The sequence below is a fragment of the Mangifera indica genome, chromosome 15, assembly GCF_011075055.1.
Source record: "Mangifera indica cultivar Alphonso chromosome 15, CATAS_Mindica_2.1, whole genome shotgun sequence".
NCBI lineage: Eukaryota > Viridiplantae > Streptophyta > Magnoliopsida > Sapindales > Anacardiaceae > Mangifera > Mangifera indica.
This window is the reverse complement of record NC_058151.1, coordinates 3,507,276-3,529,478: the sequence shown is the minus strand read 5'-3', so window position 1 is coordinate 3,529,478 and position 22,203 is coordinate 3,507,276. Positions and strand designations below refer to the sequence as shown.

Below are 22,203 nucleotides of genomic sequence, written 5' to 3'. Positions count from 1 at the left end.
TTTCTATCATATTATTCAGTTGCAATGATTGAAAAAAAAAGAAGACAAAGCCAAATGAAGAAGAATATGGTTTGGAGGAAAAGACAAAGGAGTGATGGAGTGTATGGGTAGACTAATAGGAAAATAAATAAATAAATCAAAAAACTATATCTACATTTGAGTTAGGGGGTAGAGACGAATTGATTTGAGCTTAGACACTTTTCGGTTTGAATTTAATTTAAATAAAAAATAGTTCAATTTAAATTTATTAAATCAATATTAGTAGTAATTTGAATTCGATTTAAATAAAAATAATTCGATTTAAGTTGACTTGAATTTATAGTTTAAAATTTATAATTCGAATATGTGACTCAGATTTATAACTCAAATTCTTAACTCATTGACAAAATCATATCGTTTAACAACTACTTTGAATAGACTCATGGGCTAAGTTCAAACTAAATAGAGTAATCTATTTAACTCGTGAGTCAAAACGAACAAAACTCTCTCTAACTTAAATTTGACTCAGTTTTAAAAAGAGTTAAATCTTCTAACTCGAATTTTGTTTAAATTTGAACTAAACAAATTCGTATCGAACCGATTAGACTTTCAACCCTAAGCTCGAGCTAGTTTGGTTTGGTCCGACCATTAATTTGAGTATACAATTAAATACATAAACAATACATTATTATGTGATTTAATGATTTTGAATTAAAAATAAAATAAAATTCAATTATATAATAATACATCATCTTGTATACTCAAAATTGTATACACATAATATTTCTCATAAATAAATACCTAATATATGTAGATGAAGGAGATGAAAGAGAAAGTGGTAGCCACTTTGTCCCCCTTAAACCCTTCATTTATCAACAACTCACACAACCTCCTTGGTACTAATAAAGCAATGCTATGTATACAATACATAATTTAGATATACATATAATATATCATCATTTAATTAAGTATTATTTTATTTTTAATTCAAATTTATTTAATTATATGATGATATATTATTTATGTACTTAAATTATATACAAAAATATATACACGGAACAATATTTTACTAATATTAAGGAGGTAACATGTTAAATTGATGCATAAGTAAAATAAAAAATAAAAGGCCAAAAATTTCCCACCCAAGTATTGACGAATTGGCAGATTCCCACCATTAAGTTTGAAAAAGTTAATTTTTCAATCATTCGTCAAAGTCAACTATCAATTTTAATAGTCAAAGAGTAACCATGTCATTATTTCATATATAATAATGGATGTGTATTATATGACATCTATATTATTTTTTCAAAGTTTACTAAGGGTAAATAAATGTTTTCCCCATCTTATTTAAAGAATTATCTTATTCACCTTATATATTTTTAAAATATAATATAACCTTAATAGTTTGTAGTGTGATTTTTACATTTCTTATTTATTGTGTATTTTGAGGGTGTAACTATTAATTTTGAAGCTTAGCAAAAAAAAAAAAAAGTTAATTTTGAAACTATTGAGCATATTGAAATTTTAAAAATTTCAAAAACATACCCAAACTACTTTGAAATTAAAAAAAACCCTTAAAATTTTTTAACATCTCTAATATTTTTAAAAACTACAATGTACTCTTAAATATATGATTATGCATCATTGACAACCATTATCTGAATTGAATCAATAGGCTTGTACGCAAAGAAATATTCATTAATATCTAATTTAATTGGCAGGGGTAGGGCAGATTGGTGAAAATTAATTGCAAATGTGAGTGAGGGAATTAATTTATTTGTACAATGGTACTTTCTTTGCCACAAGTATGATATGAAATTTAAGGGCTTAACTAATTTATTTCCTCTTCTAAATATTCACACAATAACCAATCGAATGCGGTAATTATTAAATTTTATAATTAAATTTCATTTAATTGAACCTCTTCTAAAGCAATAATCCAATACCCAACAAATATTATAAATTCCAAGTCATATATTATGTGTCTTACTTTACTAATCTAGTGGTGTACAGCGTTTGGTTTTACCTAATTTAAGAAAATTTGCAAATCAAACTTTAGAAAAAAAAAAAAAAGAAACCATTTAGCAAAATCTTAGATCACACTAAACCTTTTGTGTTTCAAACTAAATTGGAAAATTACAGGGACAAAGATAGTTCATCTCTCTTTGTCGATGTCTTTCAATCAAACGAAGATGAAGACGATTCATCTTTGTCTTTATTTGTTGAGAGAGAGTTCATGAAATTTTAGGGCGAGAAAAGAAAATCACCAAAGATGGAGATACTGGCTAAAGACGTGAAAAAAGAAAATTCTATGTTTTGGAGAGAGAATGTCACTTTTTAAACTTGAAAAAGTTTAAGTATGAGTGAAGTTGTTAATTGTTAAAACTTGAAATAAAATTATATTTTTTTAATAATATTATTAAAATGACAGTTTTATTCTTACATTTAATAAAAAATTTTAATATAATTTATATGACGAGTAGGTATTTAGGTTTTTGAAACTTAACAAGTGGGTATTTGAAAATATATTAAACTTTGAGTGGGAATAAATTTTTTGACATTTAAGAAAAATTTCAAACCAAACTGACAAAAAAAAAAAATAAATGCTACTTTATGTATCAAATTATTAGATAGACTCCAACAAACTAGCTCCCTCTACGACGTATAACTACATCATTCTAAGAATGCATTTTCTTACGAACTATGAAAGTTTATTTTATTATATTAAATTATTCCACATTAGATGCAAATTCTATATAATACATTTACTTTTACTAATAATGATTTCAATTTCATTCTTGCTTCGAACTAAGACTAAAAGGTTGGGATATAACGGTAAATTACAAAATAACGATAATAAGTAAGTTAAGTGTAACCAAACAATCAAATCATACTCAAACTGTAAATTTTAAGTAATTCGGTTTTATTTCATAGTTTAAAGCATTTTAGGCACACTTTTATATGAATTTCATATTTCTAATACCAAATCTAAAATCTTGCATTCTATTGTGTTTTGGATTAATGTAAAAATTAAAGCTATTTGCTAGCTTTTTGAGATTATTTATGATATGTGTTGATTATGTGTAGAGATTATTTCTGTTATCCCTATAACACAATGAAGCTCTCATTTATCCACATAGAGATGCTAAGACACTAGTATCAATTGTAAAAGTGTTAAGAATGTCACACGGGTGCTAACATACAAATTGGGTGAGTGTTTGAATCAAATTAAGTGAAGAAAATTGAGAAAAAAATTCTCTTCACTCTATGTGTTAGACAACTAGCTTGTATGGTTATGAGAATGTGTTCAATTTGTATGAAACACATTCATAACCCTAATGATGCAAATCACACTCCACACCCCCTGACTTTTAGCTTATTATTTGGTCCCTAAACTTCTAGTTTCTCCCACTTAGACCCAATTATGTGTCTTGCAATTATTCCTAAATATCAAGTCACATTAATAGAAATTTAAATTCACTATATTCGGATAAACTCGAGATGATTCACTCTATATGTAATAAACTCAAACCTTCTTAATCTTAACAAATAACCCCCAATTGTGTATGACTCATAGGCTCTCTATTAAGTTGACAATGAATAAAATTGTGATTAGTCATCTCTTTATTTATAGACCATGATCGATCTCTAACAAGATCTCATTGTGATCTAATTAATAGAGAATTAACATTTGAACTAATTTTACATTTCAATGGTACCGTTCTTATGCAATCAAATATTTTTATTATATAAATATTTCATCAAGGACGAGACACAAAAGTAATATCTACGTTAGATACCCTTGATTTGAATTTCGAATCAACAACTAGATATTATTGGACTTGGATATTAACACAATCTCATTCTGCTCACAAATTTAATTAGTCGTAGTTATTTGTCAAATAACACCATGAGATATCTTTTTTTGTACCTTAGAGTAATAAATTCTATGTCGATTAAAACTCACTCAACTAATTCTTAAACTCTCTTGAGAACAGAACATAAATGAGTAGGGTTGGATTCGAGCTATGCCGAGCTCTTGGCTTGGTTCACATAAGTTGAGCTCGAGTTTGAGTTCGAGCTCGTGAAAGCGAAACTCGAATTCGGTTCGAATTCGATTCTATTTATTTTTTGTTATTAAAATGACGTCGTTTTAATACATATTGATCAAAATAACGTCGTTTTGTATCAAAATTTTTAATTGAAAAATCTGGCGAGTAGCTCAAACTCGACTAGGGTTGGCTCGTTTTGAGCTTATTCGAGCCGAGCTTGAGCCGGCTTGGTTCGAGTCCGACCCTATACATGAGCATCCCACTTAACTTCCAAGCAATCTGTTTAGGATTTAGTTCAAGCTCCCTTTAAACTGTTAAATTAAAATCCCTTCATCTACTAGGGTTAAAACCCTTCATTTCTTAGTCTAAAAACGCATCCCATTATTTGTGTAAAGAATAAACCTACTAGAAGAATCTAAAAGATAAATGAATAGAATAAAAAAGTGCAATATTGTGTCGCGACAAGAAACAAAAAGAACCTAACCTAAAAATGAAATCTAGAGGTGGCATGCTGTTTATGACATCTATAGGGTGGACGGTGTTTTTAGTCAAAACCTTTGCTGAGAACATGTGATTCACTCTTCTTTTGATATCTGAATTAAGGTCAAATAACTATTTCCTACCCAAGGTTTGATGAAATAAATTATTTTTTCACCCTTTAAATTTAAGAAAAGATCATTGTGCACCCATCTAGTAAATTTGTTTAAAAAATAGTTAATTTTTTTATAAAACTATTGAAAAGACAAAAGAGCCCTCAACTTTGGAAAAAATTACAATCTATTAATTTCACTATTAAATAATTTAAAAAGTAAAAATAATTCATTTACATATTAAACCCAAATATTTTGAATATAATAATAATTTAACTCTTATAAAAGTTTGAAAACTCACAAATCAATTATTAAAATCTTTTGGAAACCTTAACTTGAACATCGCTCCTTCAAAACTGTCGTATTTATTCCCATGTACTTTGAAAAAAATACTGTCATGTCTCAATAATTCGTAAAATAACATTTACACTCAAAATTGTTATATTATGTTTAGTTCTTTGGGGATTTGACTGTCATTGTCAAAATTATCAAATGGTGTATAGAAATTTTAAAAATTTTAGAAAATACCACCCAATTTTTTTCAAATTTCCAAAACCCTTCTAAAATTTGTGTATAGCATCTCTAAAATTTTTGTAAATTATAGTTGACTAACAAACATATAATTATACGTTATTAACACTAGTAATTAATTTTCTATTATTACAATTATTGTTATCATTTACCATCATTTTTTACTTGAAAAGGGGACGGGATAAAAAGGAAAAAGAAATAAGTGGTTCTTATGTTATTTAAATATTTTAAGGATTATTTGTTTTTTTATTAATTTAAAGTTATATAATAAATTTGAAAAATAAAATAATAATTTACAGTTTTTTTCAATAATAGAATTTGATTTTTGCTTTAAAAAATATGATTTATATTATTTAAGAGTGAATAAGTGTTTTTAGACCTATTATTGGGTGAGAAAATATAATATACTCTTTAAAGTAACAAACATTATAAAATATGGTAAACACTATAACCTAAAGTCATATCTTTGAAGTAATATTAAATTGGGTATTTGTTAATTTTATTATTATTATTATTTTTTTTTGTGTTGCTTTTTAATAAAAACATTGTGGATTTCTTTTTAATTTAAAATATATTCAACTCATTTTGGATTACCATTTTACCGTCAGTTTCAAATCAGTCAGACAACTGAGGGTCAGATACAGTGAATCGAAAGCTGGCTGAATTCAGAAAAATTAGATTGGCACATAAATTGAAAAATGTCTCCGTTGAAGAGACAAAAGAAGAAATAGTGAGGGAGTTGCAGTGGAAGAGTTTTCTTTTATTTGCCTAGATAACATGCAATGCAGTGACATTGATAGGACATCCATCCCATCCCATCCCATCCCATCCCCTCTTTTATTATTCTTATTCCTAGAGCCATAGGATGGATCACAGAGAGACCTCAACAGTGACTCTCCCTTCATACTTTCATATTTATAACTTCAAGAGAATTCCTTCCTAGTATTCTTATTTGCTTTTCTTTTTTTTTTTTCTTCAGTTTTGGTCGACTGCATGCTCTCTCGGCAATGATTACGACCCAGTGGATTGGTTTGAATTTACCTATAAAAAAAATATAAATATAAATTTTTATAATAATATATTAATATTAAAATTTTAATTTATTTAATATAATAATTATAAAATTAATAATTAAATATGAGATTATAATTCGTTTCATTATCCTAAAACATTATCATTTTGTTTATGTACGGCTAAAAATAATAACAATATTTATTTATTAAAAAAATGTCATTAAATGATTCTCCAAACCAAAAAATTTCGTCATTTTGTTTATACATTGATAAAAATAATAGCGGCATTTATAAATGTTATTAAAATTCATAAAAAATATTATTATTCAATTTGTTTTAATAATATGTATCGTATCATATTATAAAATATATTCATTATATCATATTAATTTGATATAATTTTATAATATATATATCATTTTTCATATATAGTATATCTTATTATAACAGATATTTAATATATCATAAAATAATGATACCCATACTTACTATTGTATTACCTAATTAATATTATATGAAGAAAATATGTGTGTGTGTGTGTGTGTAATTTGAGCATCCTTTCCTTTCTTCCTTTAGTGGAAAAAAAAAAATTGAAAATGAAGTAAGAAAGAAGGGGGAAGAAATAATAATAATAATAATTAAAGCAGGAAAAAAGAAAAGATATGAAAATGGGTGTAATTGAAAGACAAAAAGGGGAAGAAGGGGTTCCACAAGAGAATGATGAAAGAATTGAAGATGCCGGAAAACAAAGATTGCCTTGAATCACAGCGGTGCCCCACTTCATTCTTTCTGCATAAAACGACATCACTCTGCTTCTTCTTCCCACTCTCGATATTTGACTTCTCTCTCTCTCTTTCTCTCTCTTTCTCATCAATAAAGCTTTTGCCTTTATTATTTTTTTTCCTTTTCTGATTAAGTGTGAGTGGAGAACAAAATAATTAGGGTTTGAAGGTGGAGTAAAATTGGCGTGTGAGACCTTGCCTCTTAAGTCAAGCACTTGGCACTTTAATGTCTCAACAAACTGATTTTAGTCTAATCTCTATTCACTCTTCAGGCGCGTGTGTTCAATCTCCAATTACAATGTGCCATGTGGAACAGTTTGGTGGACTGAGAAATTCGGTGCATTGCCATTTGTCTATAAATTCCACTTGGGCAGAAATTCTGTGGTGGGTTTAAGGCATTGATCATTTGGCTCACTGATTTCTCATTTTAAGTATAAGGATAAAATAGTAACTTCATCTTCAAAAGATTTAGAAAAAAAAAAAATAATCCTTTTACAGACTACACCTTGTATACAACCACGTATAGAGACTTCAATAACATAATGGTCAGAGTAGGTCACCAACTAGAATTCCAATGGCATATTAACTTCATATGTTTGGCAAGAAAACATGGGTCGCTATTAGGCAATTTCAACAGGCAAACTAGGGTTGAGACTTGCAAAACAAATAAAAACTACTTTCATTTTTCATTTTAGTATATATTGTAGGCTATTGTGATTTTACAATCTCTGTACAAAGTTGAGTCATATGAAAATCAAAAGAGAATGGTAGGTGAAAGAGTAGGAAAAACTCTTTTGCCATTAATCTAGTGTGACAATGTGGCATACTGCAAGAGAGAGGGTGTGTTGTGATAGAGTGGCTTGCATGAGAGATTGAATGGATGTAGGCAAGGGTGGATTGTGCGAGGCTTGTCAAGTTAAGGTTGTGGCAATTTGTTGGTGGTAATAAGGGTTGATTAGGACACTTAAGAAGAAGAGGGTGAAAGTGAAATGAAAGGGGAAAAAAAGGGTATTGATTAAGTTGGATATTCAAAGAGATTTTTTTTAAAATTTTATTAATTTAAGATAAGATAATGCATATTAGTGGATAATATTTTATTATCTCGATTTATTGTGTGTTTTAGTACATATTCCGCAATAAGTCTAGATTTAGTTTGATTACAATTGAGACAATATATATTACCAACCGAAAACCAAAAAAAAAGTTACATAGGCTAAGGGATCAAAAATGTTTCCTAGTTTGTTTGATATGAAAAATACAAATGAAGCATGAATTGACAAAGTAGTTATGACAAATTTTAAAGTTTAAAGGAGCAAAGATGAACAAATTGCACCCATGTGACTATAACAAATAACAATAATTACTCATTTGAAAGCTTTAATCATTGTGGGATTAGGGATTTTAACATGACAATGAAAGGATTTGGAAGTGATAAGGGGACCCAAATCATAATGATGAGTGTCATGTTCTATCAATTTCACTTGGAGGTTAATTTATATGACACGAGAGGGTGAAATTAAAAGAAAGTAAGGGTATAGACAAACAAATGATTCAGACCTTCCAAAGGAAAAAAAAAAAAAGTTTTTTGGGAACTTCCCCTAATTACAGTTTTAATATAGAAAACTAATTGCAAAACTTAATATAAATACAATAAAAATATACGTATTTATTTTGAATATATAAATAGATATATATTTGATATGTGTTATTAAATAATTGAGTGATTTTAAATTAAGAATAAAGTAACATTCAATCACATAATGATATACATCAAATATGCATCTAACTATATACTCAAAATAGATACATATAACATTGCTCATATAAATATTTAGATTCTAAATTAGTGTATGAGTTCTTCTTTTCAATTGTCTTTAGGGCTAAATTTGAGCTTGAAACAACCTTGGATTAAGTGAGCTCGAGCATGAGAGTCAATATTTTTGAACTCAAACTCAAGCTCGAGCTTTAAGAGTATTTGATTTGTTAAATTCGCGAGCTTAAAAATTCAATACGAATTAACCAAAAACGATGTTTTAATTAATATGTATCAAAATGATATAATTTTAATATAAAACGAACTCAAAGCTTGATTTGAGTTGAACTTAAACGTAACTCCTCTTAAATAAACTGAATTTAAACACATTTAAAACTAATTCGGTGAAGTTGAACTCAAACTCGAGCTCAAGCTTAACTTAACTAAAGTAAGTCAAACTCAAGTGTAAATGAACTCAAACTTAATTTGACTTAAATCCAATCCTAATTGTCTTGTTGAATCGAAATTTGAGAACTTAGCATAAAATTGGATTGGTTATATGAATGAAGGTGTATGAAAAGAAAAAAAAAAAAGGGTTGAAGAGATGGGGCCTTCTCTAAATGTTAATAATCATGATTATTTATATTTTATTTCTTCTTGTGGGAAAATTGAGGATGCATAAAACTTAACAAAGTTTTCGTCAATCTTGATCAGAGCCAGACTAAAAACAAACACTGCTTTAATTGGCTCTTTATTTTTATGTTTATTTTTCTGAAGAGAAACATAGTCTTAATAAGGAATAAAAGAATTTCCAAGGTAAAATGAAGATTTAACAAAGGGAACCTGTGAAGTTTCCCATATTAGTACCAGTTTAAAAAGAATTACTAGTCGGGTAAGCAGACAAATATATCATCTGACTTCACCAATAAATTGTTGACACAAAATCAATTTTTTAAAATGATTAATATTACACATACCTATTTTTTTATTTTGATATATAACGCATATAATATATCACCATATAATTATTTATTATTTTATTTTTAATTTAAAATTATCTAATTACTTAATGACATATATCAAATATATACTTATTTGTGTATATAAAATGAATATAAATAATTTTATTGTTTTAAAATAGTAAGTTTTTGTGAAAAAATTGTTAGTTATGTGGTTAAAAAACATTAAAAAACCCTTCAAGTATTAATTTGTTAAAAGGGTTGTAATCATAGTTATCAATATACTACTTTATAATATACATAATTTACATACAATACAAATAAAAAATTATACATATGTTAAAGTATATCAAATTAATGTGATACAATTGACGTATTATACAATACAATATATATCCTATAATATTATATATATTATTAACACAGATCAATATATTTTTTTAAAGAAAATAATGATGTAATAAGAGTGTTTATAAAAAATTTTAAGTTTTCAAATATGTTTGTAATAATTTTTTAAAACGATGACATATTAATTAGAATTTTTTATTATTTTATATTTAAAAGACATATCCTAAGATATGATACAAAATATAAAAAATTAAATTTTTGATATATAATACGATAAACGATTTGAATCCTATGGTTGTAATATACAAAATTTATTAAGTCAAATCTATAAAGCGTAAGTTATTTTTGAATTTTAAGAGTTGTATAAAAACTTATTTAAAATCCTATAAAAAAATTTTGAAATATAACCAAACAAGTAAAACTCTTCATCCAATGACTAATCTCACAATTACTGAACTAAATAAGTTAAGAGTTTAATTTTAAAATATAATCAGAAAAGAAAACTACTTTTTGAGGCTGATTAATAATTTATGATAACTGAAAGCAAAAGACAAGGCATTAGTGCCAGGAAAATCCAGCAAGAATCCAAAATGTTTGGCAAAACCCATAATCATTTTGTTTAAGAAAATGGAAGCCACTTTACAACCAAATGTTTTAACTTGGATACTAGCCTTCTTCTTATCTCCAATATACCCTAGTCTCTGTCTTAATCATAAGTTTGATTTTTTGGGTGTCTCTTTTATGCCTAACTTTTTCTTTCTCAACCTGTCAAACCTTATAATTACCAATCCCTGTTATTGCTTTTCTTTGCTGGGGAGATGGAGTGACAATCACTCACCCGTGCCCTTCCTATGAATCATCACATTCTTCTTTTATGTTTGCTTTTTCTTTCTTCCTCATTTCAACCTTCAAACTACTCAAATTTTCTTCTCAAATACGTATATGAAATCATAAGCAAAATTTGGAATAATAAATAAAGTTGCTTTTTTTTTGCGGTAACCAAGACCTATCTGTATTTATTGAAAGAATAAACCTAAAACACAATGACTAAATAAACCTGAAATACAATGAAACCTATAATTACTATATCAAATAAATCAATATTTCATAACCGTAAAAAAAACTTGGACCCAAACCTTTTATCTTGAAAGTTCTATAACTTTACTAGTTTTGTTAACTCTTTTTGTCAAATAAAATAGCTTTGGTCATTATATAGGGGCCATTATGACTGCTTAACGTTTAATTCTTCTACCATTTCTTTTTATTTTTTGAATTTTTATGTTAACTCTTCCTAAAATGACAAAAACTAGATAAGCTTGAAGTTACTATCAGCAATGCTGTCAAAATTCACAACTAAAACAAACCTGGTGAAGCCCATTTCACTCTGACCCAATTATAGCTTCGCAGCCTCTCCAAAAAAGTTTTATAACAGCATAATAGGTAATATTATATACAAATACTTTTAGTATATAAATAATATGTTATTATTTAATTAAAATTTAATTCAAAACAATTTAAATTTAATCACATGATAAGCACATCATTTATATATATAAATTATAAAGTAAAATATATATATATATATATATATATATATATATATATATATATATATATATATATATATATATATATATATATATATAGTTTTATCGATGCAAAATTAGAGCCCCCCAAATAATGTTTAAATCAATTGCCAAACATTTTTTGCATCCAAAACGAGAATAATAAAACTATACATATAAACTTTTGATATACAATTTGAATACACAAATGATATATCATCATTTGATGAAATAATTTTAAATTTAAGATAAAATAACACTCAATCACATAGACATATTATTTGTGCACTCAAATTATATACCAAAAGTGTTTTCATATAACATTACTCAAAGAGCAATATTATGTACATATACTTTTTAATACATAATTAGATACAAATAATATATTATTATATGATTGAGTGTTACTTTATCCTTAGTTCAAAATCATTCAATTATATAACATCACATTATTTATATGCTTAATTGTGTATCAAAAAGTATATGCACATAATCTAATTGTATCCAAAAATATAAAACAACCACTAAAATTACCAAAAATAAAATTCAAGAAAATATCATCAAACCCCCCCTAAGTAAGAGTATGAGCACCATGTTTTTCAGCTGGCAAAAAGAAAAAGCAGCTTTTGTGTTTGAATTTTATGCTCTAAAAGTTGCCCTTAGCTTTTCCAGGATAAAACACCAAGAATATTCCACATAAAGATGATAGCTAACAAATAAAGATGAAAAAAAGGTCTGAATCACTGTTCATAATCATAGGACAAAATCCTATTAAGATACTGAACTCACGATATTGTTAGAATCACAAAAGCAATATTGTCAGGTGGCATGAAAGAGGTCAATATGCTATTCATTTTATCTATTTTCTAGTTCTTACCAGTCCCAAACAAGTTGAATTTCTGGAAGAGTAAAGTTTACCGAAACACCGGCTCTCTTATTCCTTCACTAAGCTGTTTGATAAGTTCGGGGGAAAAAAATAATGGCTCTTACCTGCCTTGTTTTCCTGGGACTGGATGATTCACAAGTCATTCTGTAATGTATATATATAAATATGAAGAGCTTTCTGAATTCTTCAGTCCAGGTGATCACGGAATCGGATAATTTTGTTGATAAAAGTCCTCTCACCATGATAGCTATTGATCATAGAAACAAAGGTTTTTATTATGATTATATTTCAGCATAATAAGGAAAGAATGAATATCATTACGATTAAAAACAATAAAACCAATGATAATAGAATGAAGTGCTGGATTTAGAAGTTATAATAACTTAAAAGGGCTGACAAGACAAGAAGATGCTTACATTACAATGGATGAGATGCAGAAGCAAGTAAGCCCGATGGAAAAATGAATTAAGAAGGTTGGCCAGAAATTTTGCCGGTCCAGAAATATTTTCTCAGAAAGGAGAGTAATTACACCTGAAAGCAACAGAATCGGCCAACCTGAAGGCAAGCAGCTGCGGAAGGAAAACAAGGTAGAATCCTGAGGGAATGGAAAATAAAATCATTTAGCATAAGGTTCATATCGGTAGCCGAAACCTGACAGAATTACATAGTAAGGACTATACCTGGAAATAATGCCTGATAAATACTGCAGAGTACATAATCCTCAGAGACATATCTTTAAAACAGTCAAGAAACCATATAGCAATGGAGTTTTAATCTAAACATCCATAATCTCACTGATAATGACACTTATCAGTCTAGGAATCAGAGATCAACCATGACCATAATAATATCACCACCCTAATGCCTATAAATTTAAGATGAGTTAAATTTGATATATAGCTAGTCTGAGAGACTTAAGAGTTCATGATGGCTAAGGTGAAAGGATACTTAAAGAATTTGCCAGAATTAATCCAACTGCACCAGCCGCCTGTATTAATAGGACATTGGAAATAATGTATATCACAGAAAATACAAGCAATGAATCATTTGACCGTTTGATTTGGTCCTCTGTGGCAACTGCATGTAGAAATGCTTCAGAAGTTCCTGATGCAAAATCAAAGCAAAGATCATATTCTAACACCACTGTCTGAGGGCACAGTTGTAAGATATTTCTGCCATCACTTAACATCATATTGTCAACCAAATCAATGACGTTGGTGCATAACCAAATTCATAACTGAAGGACTAAATTTCTGCAACAATTATCTAAGGGTACAGCAGGACAGATGTTCATTAACCAAAAACTTGCAATTGTTTGTCAGGAGATCGCAATTGCATTAAGAGTTGATCATGATTATCAATGTAGCCTTCAGATATTGCCACAGCACTTGTCTTTTGAAAAATAATTAGTGATAACAAAATGGCTCGGTGAAAAATAATGAAACAACATTGGTGGGCAGCATTATACACAGTATTTATTTGTACACAAGAAAAAGGAAATAAAAATAGCAATGCAGTAGTTGCTCATGTAATTAAAAAAGTTCACTAACCATTCATAGCCAAAATAATAATATATAGGCAGTAGTATTTAAGAGCTACTGATGCTTCTCCATCACTCCAATTCTGACCATACAATAATCTGATGAGAGAGTATGAGTAGCTTGGCCCAAATGCCATGAATATAAGACCTACAGTATATGAAATCTTAGCATGAGACCAGGAAATATTGATAAAAAATAAAAGAGGAACCCTTTCAAGTACATGATACCCTCCCAGGAGATTCTTAACGGACAACATTGGTCCTATCAGACATGATTTCCCAGAATTAGGTTGCATCAGCAACTAAAAATTATAAGTTTGAACAAAGTGAATCGACCTTCCCACGACTTGTAGATAAGGTTTCACAAATAGGCAGTCTTATTACGAGTAAGTTGATTCACCTTTTCTATTTTCAACTTTATTTCTATTACCCTTCCAGTCAAAAAGTCTCGGTGGCATTTGATGGGAGCCTAAGACTATTTTGTGCACTTTTCACTCCAAAAAAACATGCAGGCTGATCATCAAGATAATGAGAGCTGTTAATCAAGAAAAACTTAAGATTGCAATGGCCGAGAAGGGCAAGGAGATGAAATATGAAACAATGACAGCAATGAAGAATGGGCCAAGATTAAAGTTCACATGATCTATGTTCTTTCCATTACCAAAATACACAACTAGTGGAGCCAAAATCCACCCCCACAAACATAATTTGATAAATGAAGTAAAAGGATCTGAGCCAAGTGAAATACCAATTAACAGAACAAGCTTCAGGGCCTCTGTAAGGCTACTACCAATTTTTTTGCTTTTCTGGTCTTGTCCTGTAAAATAATAAAATACTTATAAAATCTGAGACATAATTTATAAAGTTGAACTGCCACACACTCCCAAAGAATTAGATGGATTCTTTCAAAACTGAGACAAAAACAAATTTAACATTCAGAAGGTATAGGTTCAAAAATGACAACACTTCTTCAAGAGGGTCAAACTTATTTTTAAGTCTACACATGCTTAGATATCAGTGAAAAAATACAAAAGAAAAAAAAAATATCATTTATCCAGAATCAATAAAATATCATCCAATATATAATGATGAACCACTAAAACATATATTAACTCATTATTTACAATGCAGAACATGTCTCATGCACATCAAATATGGTTGACCAACATCACAGTGGAGATTTCATATCTCCTAAACAAAGGACAGCTCTTATCAGTTCCTAAACATTTTCACATATCAATAGAACAACTTAAAAAGGTGCATCAATTTATTCTCTGAGAATGTGTGAGACTACATAGGAAACTACCAAACAATTGTTTTGGAAAATAATCCACATTCTGGGAAGCATTATACTGGCTCACAACCAGGGAAAAAAACTAAGGTGATTCCAGTCACACAATCTAAGAAACTAACTTGAGTTTGCAAACCAAATATCATCTACTAACAAAGATATATTGTTTATCTTATTAAAAAAAGAGTATAAAACAAGATTAAAATACATGCAAAGACAAACATGTAGACATTATATTAAAATAAGAAAAATCATGCAGCATGAAGAAGAGAAATAAACCTGATGCAGACCTGGCAAATGTAGCATATGAACTTTCTTCGAAAGGAAGAAACACCATTCTCACCACTAAGCTCCCTGGATTGCAACAAAGCATACCATTAAAAATGCTATTTACACTAACATGCAATTATCATAACATTTCCTTAATTAAAATAGCAAAAGATCAAAATCAGTAGCACTTGTTTCAAGTTAACAGTCTATCCTGATAGCAGGGTTATTCACAGTATTTTTACAATGCAAGATTACTTGGACCTGCCACTTACCTAATTTATCTACAAGTCCATATACAGCCTGATTATATGGTGTATCCAACCATACAAGGACCATCTTTTCTCCCTCTTGAAGGAGCAGCTTTCGAAAGGATTGAAGTGTAAACAGCGTACACATGTTTGAGAGCTGTCGATCATAACTCATCATATTTCCTAACCTGTAACAGTGTGTTATTTATCCAATACATGCAGATAACAATAATTAGGTGACAAGGCAAGTAGTGAGTAAAATATTAAGAAAACCATAGCTGATCAACTGGCAAAAACTGATGGTGAATTAATGCAAGTAAATCTAAGAGCACGGCATGATTATTATTTATCATAAATACAATCTAGAAATTGAATAGGTTGGAGCGTATACTTGAATAGACGCTTAGTATATCGAATGTCAGATGATATTAGGCTTACACTTTGTAAAATGTTTTGCCTGGAAAAACATGGCAATTTGACTGGTTTTTGAAGGCAAAAATTTGATACCCACAAGAGTGAGCAAGACTGACGCCAACTGAAAATATTATAATTTCCTTATGCATGGGAAGTTTAACCTTTAAAGTGAGATTTGCAGCAGTCCACTTAACTAGCCGTCGGACTATATATTGTTAATATGCTCATTCTGCTAGCCAAAGTTTATATTCATAAGATATATAGAGCTAAAAAATTAAAGATTACTAGGTATATTAAAAAAGTGTAAGTTTATAGCTCAAATAGTTGCAGATATCCGAATAACATGATATATGATACAAACAACATAATGATGCCATTACTTTGTTTGAGGGGCAGGAGGGGTACACAATCCAAGCATTTTCATCACAAGAGCGAATAAGGAGTCAAACACAAAAGGATCTGTACCTGAAAGGAAAAAGCTCAGAAGTTCTAAATGCATGAGAAAGAAGAAAATAGCCCCAGTAACCTAGGAACAAGCAAGCGCCATATGCAACTTGTGACAATGCAAAAATAATCTCCTTCTCCTGTAAGATTTAATAAGATTACTGATAATGAGAAGCAATAATCAAATTTAGAAAAGAAAACCTTAGGGCTATATCCAAAAAATTAGAATAACCCAAGAAGATTCTACATGTCTTTAAAATACAGGTTGTCTCCAAAAAGATGATTCTAATATAAGCTTAATTAAAAATACAGAAAATGGGAAGCATCCACCTAGTCCTTAAGTTACGTATTAGAAAGCTGTCCGGATGAAAAGATATATTAGTCATAAGCATTGACAACAAACACAAGAATTGTCAAAATGTGCAAGCAAAGAGAGGAAAACGAAAAGCTAACATGCAAATAATCTGCGCATAATGTGATAAAACACTAGTTCTTGTACACACAGGGGTAGAACCCAGGGAATTAGCAGCATGCCAACAACCATTGGTACAGCTATACCAATTGCACTTAGCAAAAGGGAAATTGATATCAGAACAGAATCAGAGAAATATCTTAAAATTACAAAATAATCAACCCGTGAAGGATTAATAAGCTATCAAGAAGCAGAGTATGGTTAGGTAAATTAAGCAGGGTGATGACATGTATGCATCCAAATTGGAGACATAGTCTTTTAAAAAACTTTACCATGTCAACCTGCCTGACAATGAGAATGTACATAGTCACACAACGTGTAAGTGTTGCCACAGTTTCAACCATTAACCGGAGTTTGAGAAGAAGCAAGTTTTGAGAAAGGATATATAAAGGTTCTGCAAATAGTTCCAATATGCATGCACAACCTGCCATACAATATCAATTGATTCCATAAATAAGCTACTGAGAAAAGGAGGAATATCAAAGAAAATTTTAACTCAGATAATAAAATCAGTATAAGATTGACTATGCATAGTTGCTCATGTAATTTTATCATAAGCATTCTGCCCCTTGCTTCTCAGATTCCCTGATGCACTTGGTTATCTTTACTAACCAAAAATTTCAGAAGCTCAAAAATATCTAATATTCAGACTTACTAGGAAAAACTAATGAAGCTGTTCTGTATCTAGGTTCCCAATAAATTCAAACATGCATGTGGATTAAAATAGAAGTTGAAAAGGTATCAAAGGCTAAGGTGTGTGAATGATTGTAATAGTGAGTTATTAAGTTAGGTGGGAATAGACAAAGGGGAGAATGGGGGGAGGAAAAGGGGAACCATGAGAGAGAATAAAGATCAGGAACCTGCTTAAGGACAATGAATCTAACATTAGCCTAGCTGTTGGCCAATGATTTGTGAGTTTGCATCCTTATCTAAACAGGAATGCAGCTAAGTTTACTTTCTTGCTCCACTGATTCCTCCAATGGGTCATCATGTGACAGATCTGATCATCTTAAAGTTTATCTCATCACTTACAAATGCCATGAAAACCACACCAATATTTTCTATCACAACCTTAGATTTGTGATACTCTTTCAATCCTCGTCTTGTGTTCCCTAAATAAGTAGACTTCTATTTGTAATTTACTTCCTAAACACCCTGGGTAAATTCACAATTCCCCAATGAAGATATCAACAGTTGATCAACTTCGGGTGAATATATCCCTAAGATCAGACTATTTTTTTTTTCATTTTGAGTTAGTCAATCACAACAAAGTGAACACATACAGCAAGAACATTGAACTAGAAAGATGTAAAACAATACCATTAATCAAGATAGCTTGCGCATATGGATTTGAATAACTTAACCCTTGCCACCAAAAGACCAGAGAACACGCAGCAATTGTGATTAATATGCCAAGAGGAAGAGTTAACCATGCCACTTTCAACAGTTTTGCAGCATTGGCTTCTCTTGAGGTACCATCCCTGCATTATAAATGCAGGGCATATTGGAGTTAAAAAAGTATACAACCACACTATCTTAAGATAGAAACTAGAAGTGCTCAATCACAAGTAAAACAAAATTAATCGCATGAGTTTCTCCCTCTAAATCAAACATTATCTCAGGAAAATCGCTATTAAAGAGTTTGGCATTCATCAAAATCAGCATAACACAGACAAAAAATAATAATAATAATAATAGAATTTTCCAATGTCCTACATTTGTTAAATTTTTAATTGACCACCGACATTAAATTAAATGAAAACAAGACTAAACCTTTGATGAAAGCCTATAAGAACAAAATCAAGTAGTTTACGAAGTAAATAATAATTACGAAACCGATCGAGGTAAACAAATATGTACAAGTACCACTTAATGTCAGCACGCAGGCAGGCTCGCCGGAATCCCTCGCGACTGAGAAACAAGACGCAGGTGACGAAAAGATGGAACTGAACTGCGTATAGCTGCATTTATGAACAAACAAAAAACAAAAGGGAAAAAAATTTAAAAAATCACCACTAAAATTTATGAAAAGAAGATAAACGAAATGAAATTGTTACAGCGTAAGCCTCTGCAGTAAGGTGCCGGACGATCCATGAATTGAATATAAATGGAATTCCCCTTGACAGGAACTGCGTAGCTAATCAAATTCATAAAAAAATTAGTTAACTCAGAAGATTTAAGAAGAAGAAAGTTAGTGTGATCGTTACCTAATAAGTATTTGAATGTACGAGAGAAATTTGTTGAATCATCTGCTGAGGCTGAAGCCTTAGACATGTCGAATTGGACTGCAGCAATTTGATTTTCAATTGCAGTATAAATAAATAGAATGGTAAATGTTAGGTAGCTCCCTCGGCTTTAACTGAGCAATTACAAAAAGACTCCTCAGGAGCCAGGATGGTCTCTGGTGCTGTGTTTTGACTTGTGAAGGTAGACCTGTTGATGGGCTGGGCTAGGGCGCAATTGGCAGTGTCCATCGCGTCATGACCAACAGTGCCGGGTCAAAGCCCTAAAAAAATGTGGATCATACCGGCTTAAGAAATTTGAAAGCCCAACACATGACCAACAGTGTACCAAGATTGGGGCGTGCCGAAATATGGTGAAAGTCGACACAACCCATTACCACTATATTTACCTGTCAATTTTAATTAATAATTTATTTTAGGCTGAGGGATTTATTTTCACCTAAACATTCTTCATTTTCTAAGTTTTTATTTTTTAACTTTGAAAATTTTTTTTATTCACCTATAAATTATTAAATTTATTAGTTTTAAAAGTAAAATCATCATTTCACCTAAAATATTAACAAAAACTAAAATTTTATATCATTTTTTCCTAAACTCTAAAAATTAATAATTTTTCATTAAATAAAGTTTTAGAAAATAACATTTCCACCCTTAGGGTTTATTTTTCCATCACCGCCACTATCACTAACAACTCCTTAGTCTTGACATTTTCTCTCTCTTTAATGGTTTCTCTCTCCCCATATATCTTTCTAAGCATTCGTCAAAGTGTCAAATCAAAGATGGGAAGACAAAACATCATTTGGCTTCGAAGATGAAGCCAAACGTTGTTTTATCTTCCCATTTACGATTTGACGTTCTATGATCAATTAGAGGGATAGATGGGGAGAGAGGACCTTCGGAGGGAGAAGAAGTGTCAAGAAGGAGAGACTGTCGATGATGGCACTAGTGATGGAAAAATAAATTTGAAGAGGAAAATGTTATTTTGTAAAATTTAATCTAGGAAAAAAATTTTAATTTTTAGGGTTTATTGGGGGGGGGGGGGGGGGGGGGGGGAATGAAATAAAATTTTAAAGAGTTAGAATTTGATTAACTTTAACAACTTATGAGCGAGTAAAAAAGTTTTTCAAAATTAAAAGAAAAAAATTTGATAAGGGAGCAATCTATGGGTGGAAATAAATCCTTTGGCCTTTATTCTAAACAAAATCCTTTTTTTTTTTTTTTTTTTTGTCTAAACAATATTTTTCCACCCTTAAAAAAACTGGTAAATGTTATAATAAATAACAAAAAAAAAAAACCTTCAATAATTTATTTGTAAAGCTAAAATATTAAATGAAAAGTTTATAATTTTCCCCTATTTAAAAATTGTTAGATGTACACCCCAAAAATAAGCAAAATTTGTTCATAGCCATCCACTTGCCGTAAAGCTACGCCAACTAGGTAGCTCTCTCCAAGCAATGAAATATATAAGTTGCTATCTTTCAAACTAAAAACTAGTTCAATCTCGTGCAAATAGATTCACATTCAAACATAAACCAAAATTCTTAACTCAGTTGGTTAAACTTTTTTGAGGAAATAACGAAGTAAAACTTAAACAGTACCTAAGAACATAAAAACCAGGAAACTTGATGATGAACGAAAGTAAAATAAAGAGAAACCAGACCAACGAAATTTTATACGGGTATTGACAATGGCGAAGGATTATTGTCCATTGTTGGTCAAAATTTAGTCGGAATATCAAACAGAAAACATGAAAATGAGAAAGAATGGGCAAAAATCCACTATACGTAGGCATTATACATGAACTGGAATTTGATGGTTATAAAATTAGGAGTTAGTGTAACGGTTCCAAATAAGGAGACTCTCCAAGAAGCCTCCTTGGTTAAGTAAAAATTTATTTCATTTACAAGGACTGTGGGTAATTATATGCAATTCCACAGCCTAAATCTATTTTTAAAACATATATTGGCACTAACTGGACTGGTACGGGGTTTCCAAAAGTTTTTGAGAACTGCGGATGTGAAGAAATTTAGTTGTGCTTGTCAAAACTAAATTAAGTTTCTTTCAATAATAAGAATAAAAACCTTATGAACAAGTTGGCCTATTAGCTCAGTTGGTTAGAGCGTGGTGCTAATAACGCCAAGGTCGCAGGTTCGAGACCTGCATGGGCCAAAAATATGCACATTTTTGGAATTTCCCAGTAATTGAGTTTCATGATTTCGTCATAAAATTAGGAGTTAGTATAAGTTTCGCCCTTCTGATTTCATTTTTATTGTTTAACTTCTTTTATGAATAATCATTCTATTAGATTTTTTTTTAAATTTTTTGTTCATGAGACTGTATAACTTTTATTCACATAACATCTAAGAAAAGATGTATACGAAGAGAGATCCTAGTTTAATAGAACTTTAGATAAACTAGATGTTAGGTGATTCTTCATATGGAAATGCCAATCTTTGGCTAGAAGAAGACAAATTGTCTTTCTTTGATGAAAATAAATGTTGTTCATCAAGCTTAGTAAGGAGAAAAAGAGATTTAGAAAAACCAATCATTGATCGGAATGGAGATTATAAAAAAAAAACAACCTTAAAAAAATATCATTTTTTTAATTTAAGATAAAAAAATTGATAAATTTTTAAATTTAAAAAAAATATATGATACGTTTTTAATTTTTTGAATATTTTTAATTAAATAATATTGTTATTTTTATCATTAACAGTAAATTTTACAATTTTTTAAAACTAATAAATATAAATTTAAATATTTAGATTTTTTAAAGTTACGGATATAAAATTAAGATTTCCCCCTACCTTAGGTAATTCTTTT

The 22,203-nt window shown here is 29.7% G+C and overlaps 1 protein-coding gene and 1 non-coding gene across 2 annotated transcripts; one reads left to right on the top strand and one right to left on the bottom strand.

Moving 5' to 3' along the window:
• Positions 1 to 12,295: 12,295 nt before the first annotated feature.
• LOC123198405 (protein RFT1 homolog) lies at positions 12,296 to 19,510 on the bottom strand. The gene is made up of 14 exons (XM_044613110.1): positions 19,345 to 19,510; positions 19,195 to 19,274; positions 19,004 to 19,098; positions 18,458 to 18,618; positions 17,410 to 17,561; positions 16,687 to 16,805; positions 15,832 to 15,995; positions 15,569 to 15,643; positions 14,747 to 14,815; positions 14,009 to 14,146; positions 13,407 to 13,562; positions 13,139 to 13,191; positions 12,875 to 13,053; positions 12,296 to 12,705 (listed from the first exon to the last, which is right to left on the bottom strand). Exons 1-14 carry the CDS (start codon positions 19,409 to 19,411, stop codon positions 12,645 to 12,647), a joined length of 1,569 nt encoding a protein of 522 aa, XP_044469045.1. The 5' UTR covers positions 19,412 to 19,510; the 3' UTR covers positions 12,296 to 12,644.
• A 1,965-nt stretch (positions 19,511 to 21,475) lies between these two features.
• Positions 21,476 to 21,549, top strand: TRNAI-AAU. The gene has a single exon. It is a non-coding gene; the product is annotated as a tRNA-Ile (tRNA).
• The last annotated feature ends 654 nt before the right edge of the window (positions 21,550 to 22,203 follow it).

What these genes read in the sequence shown, in the direction of transcription:
- LOC123198405 (XM_044613110.1), bottom strand. Translation starts at nt 19,411, where the DNA reads ATGTCTAAGGCTTCAGCCTCAGCAGATGATTCAACAAATTTCTCTCGT. An exon ending in TTACTGCAGAGGCTTACGCT is followed by an intron (nt 19,099 to 19,194) that starts GTAACAATTTCA and finishes TCATAAATGCAG; the next exon opens with CTATACGCAGTTCAGTTCCA. An exon ending in ATTTGCCAGGTCTGCATCAG is followed by an intron (nt 14,816 to 15,568) that starts GTTTATTTCTCT and finishes ATTATTTTACAG; the next exon opens with GACAAGACCAGAAAAGCAAA.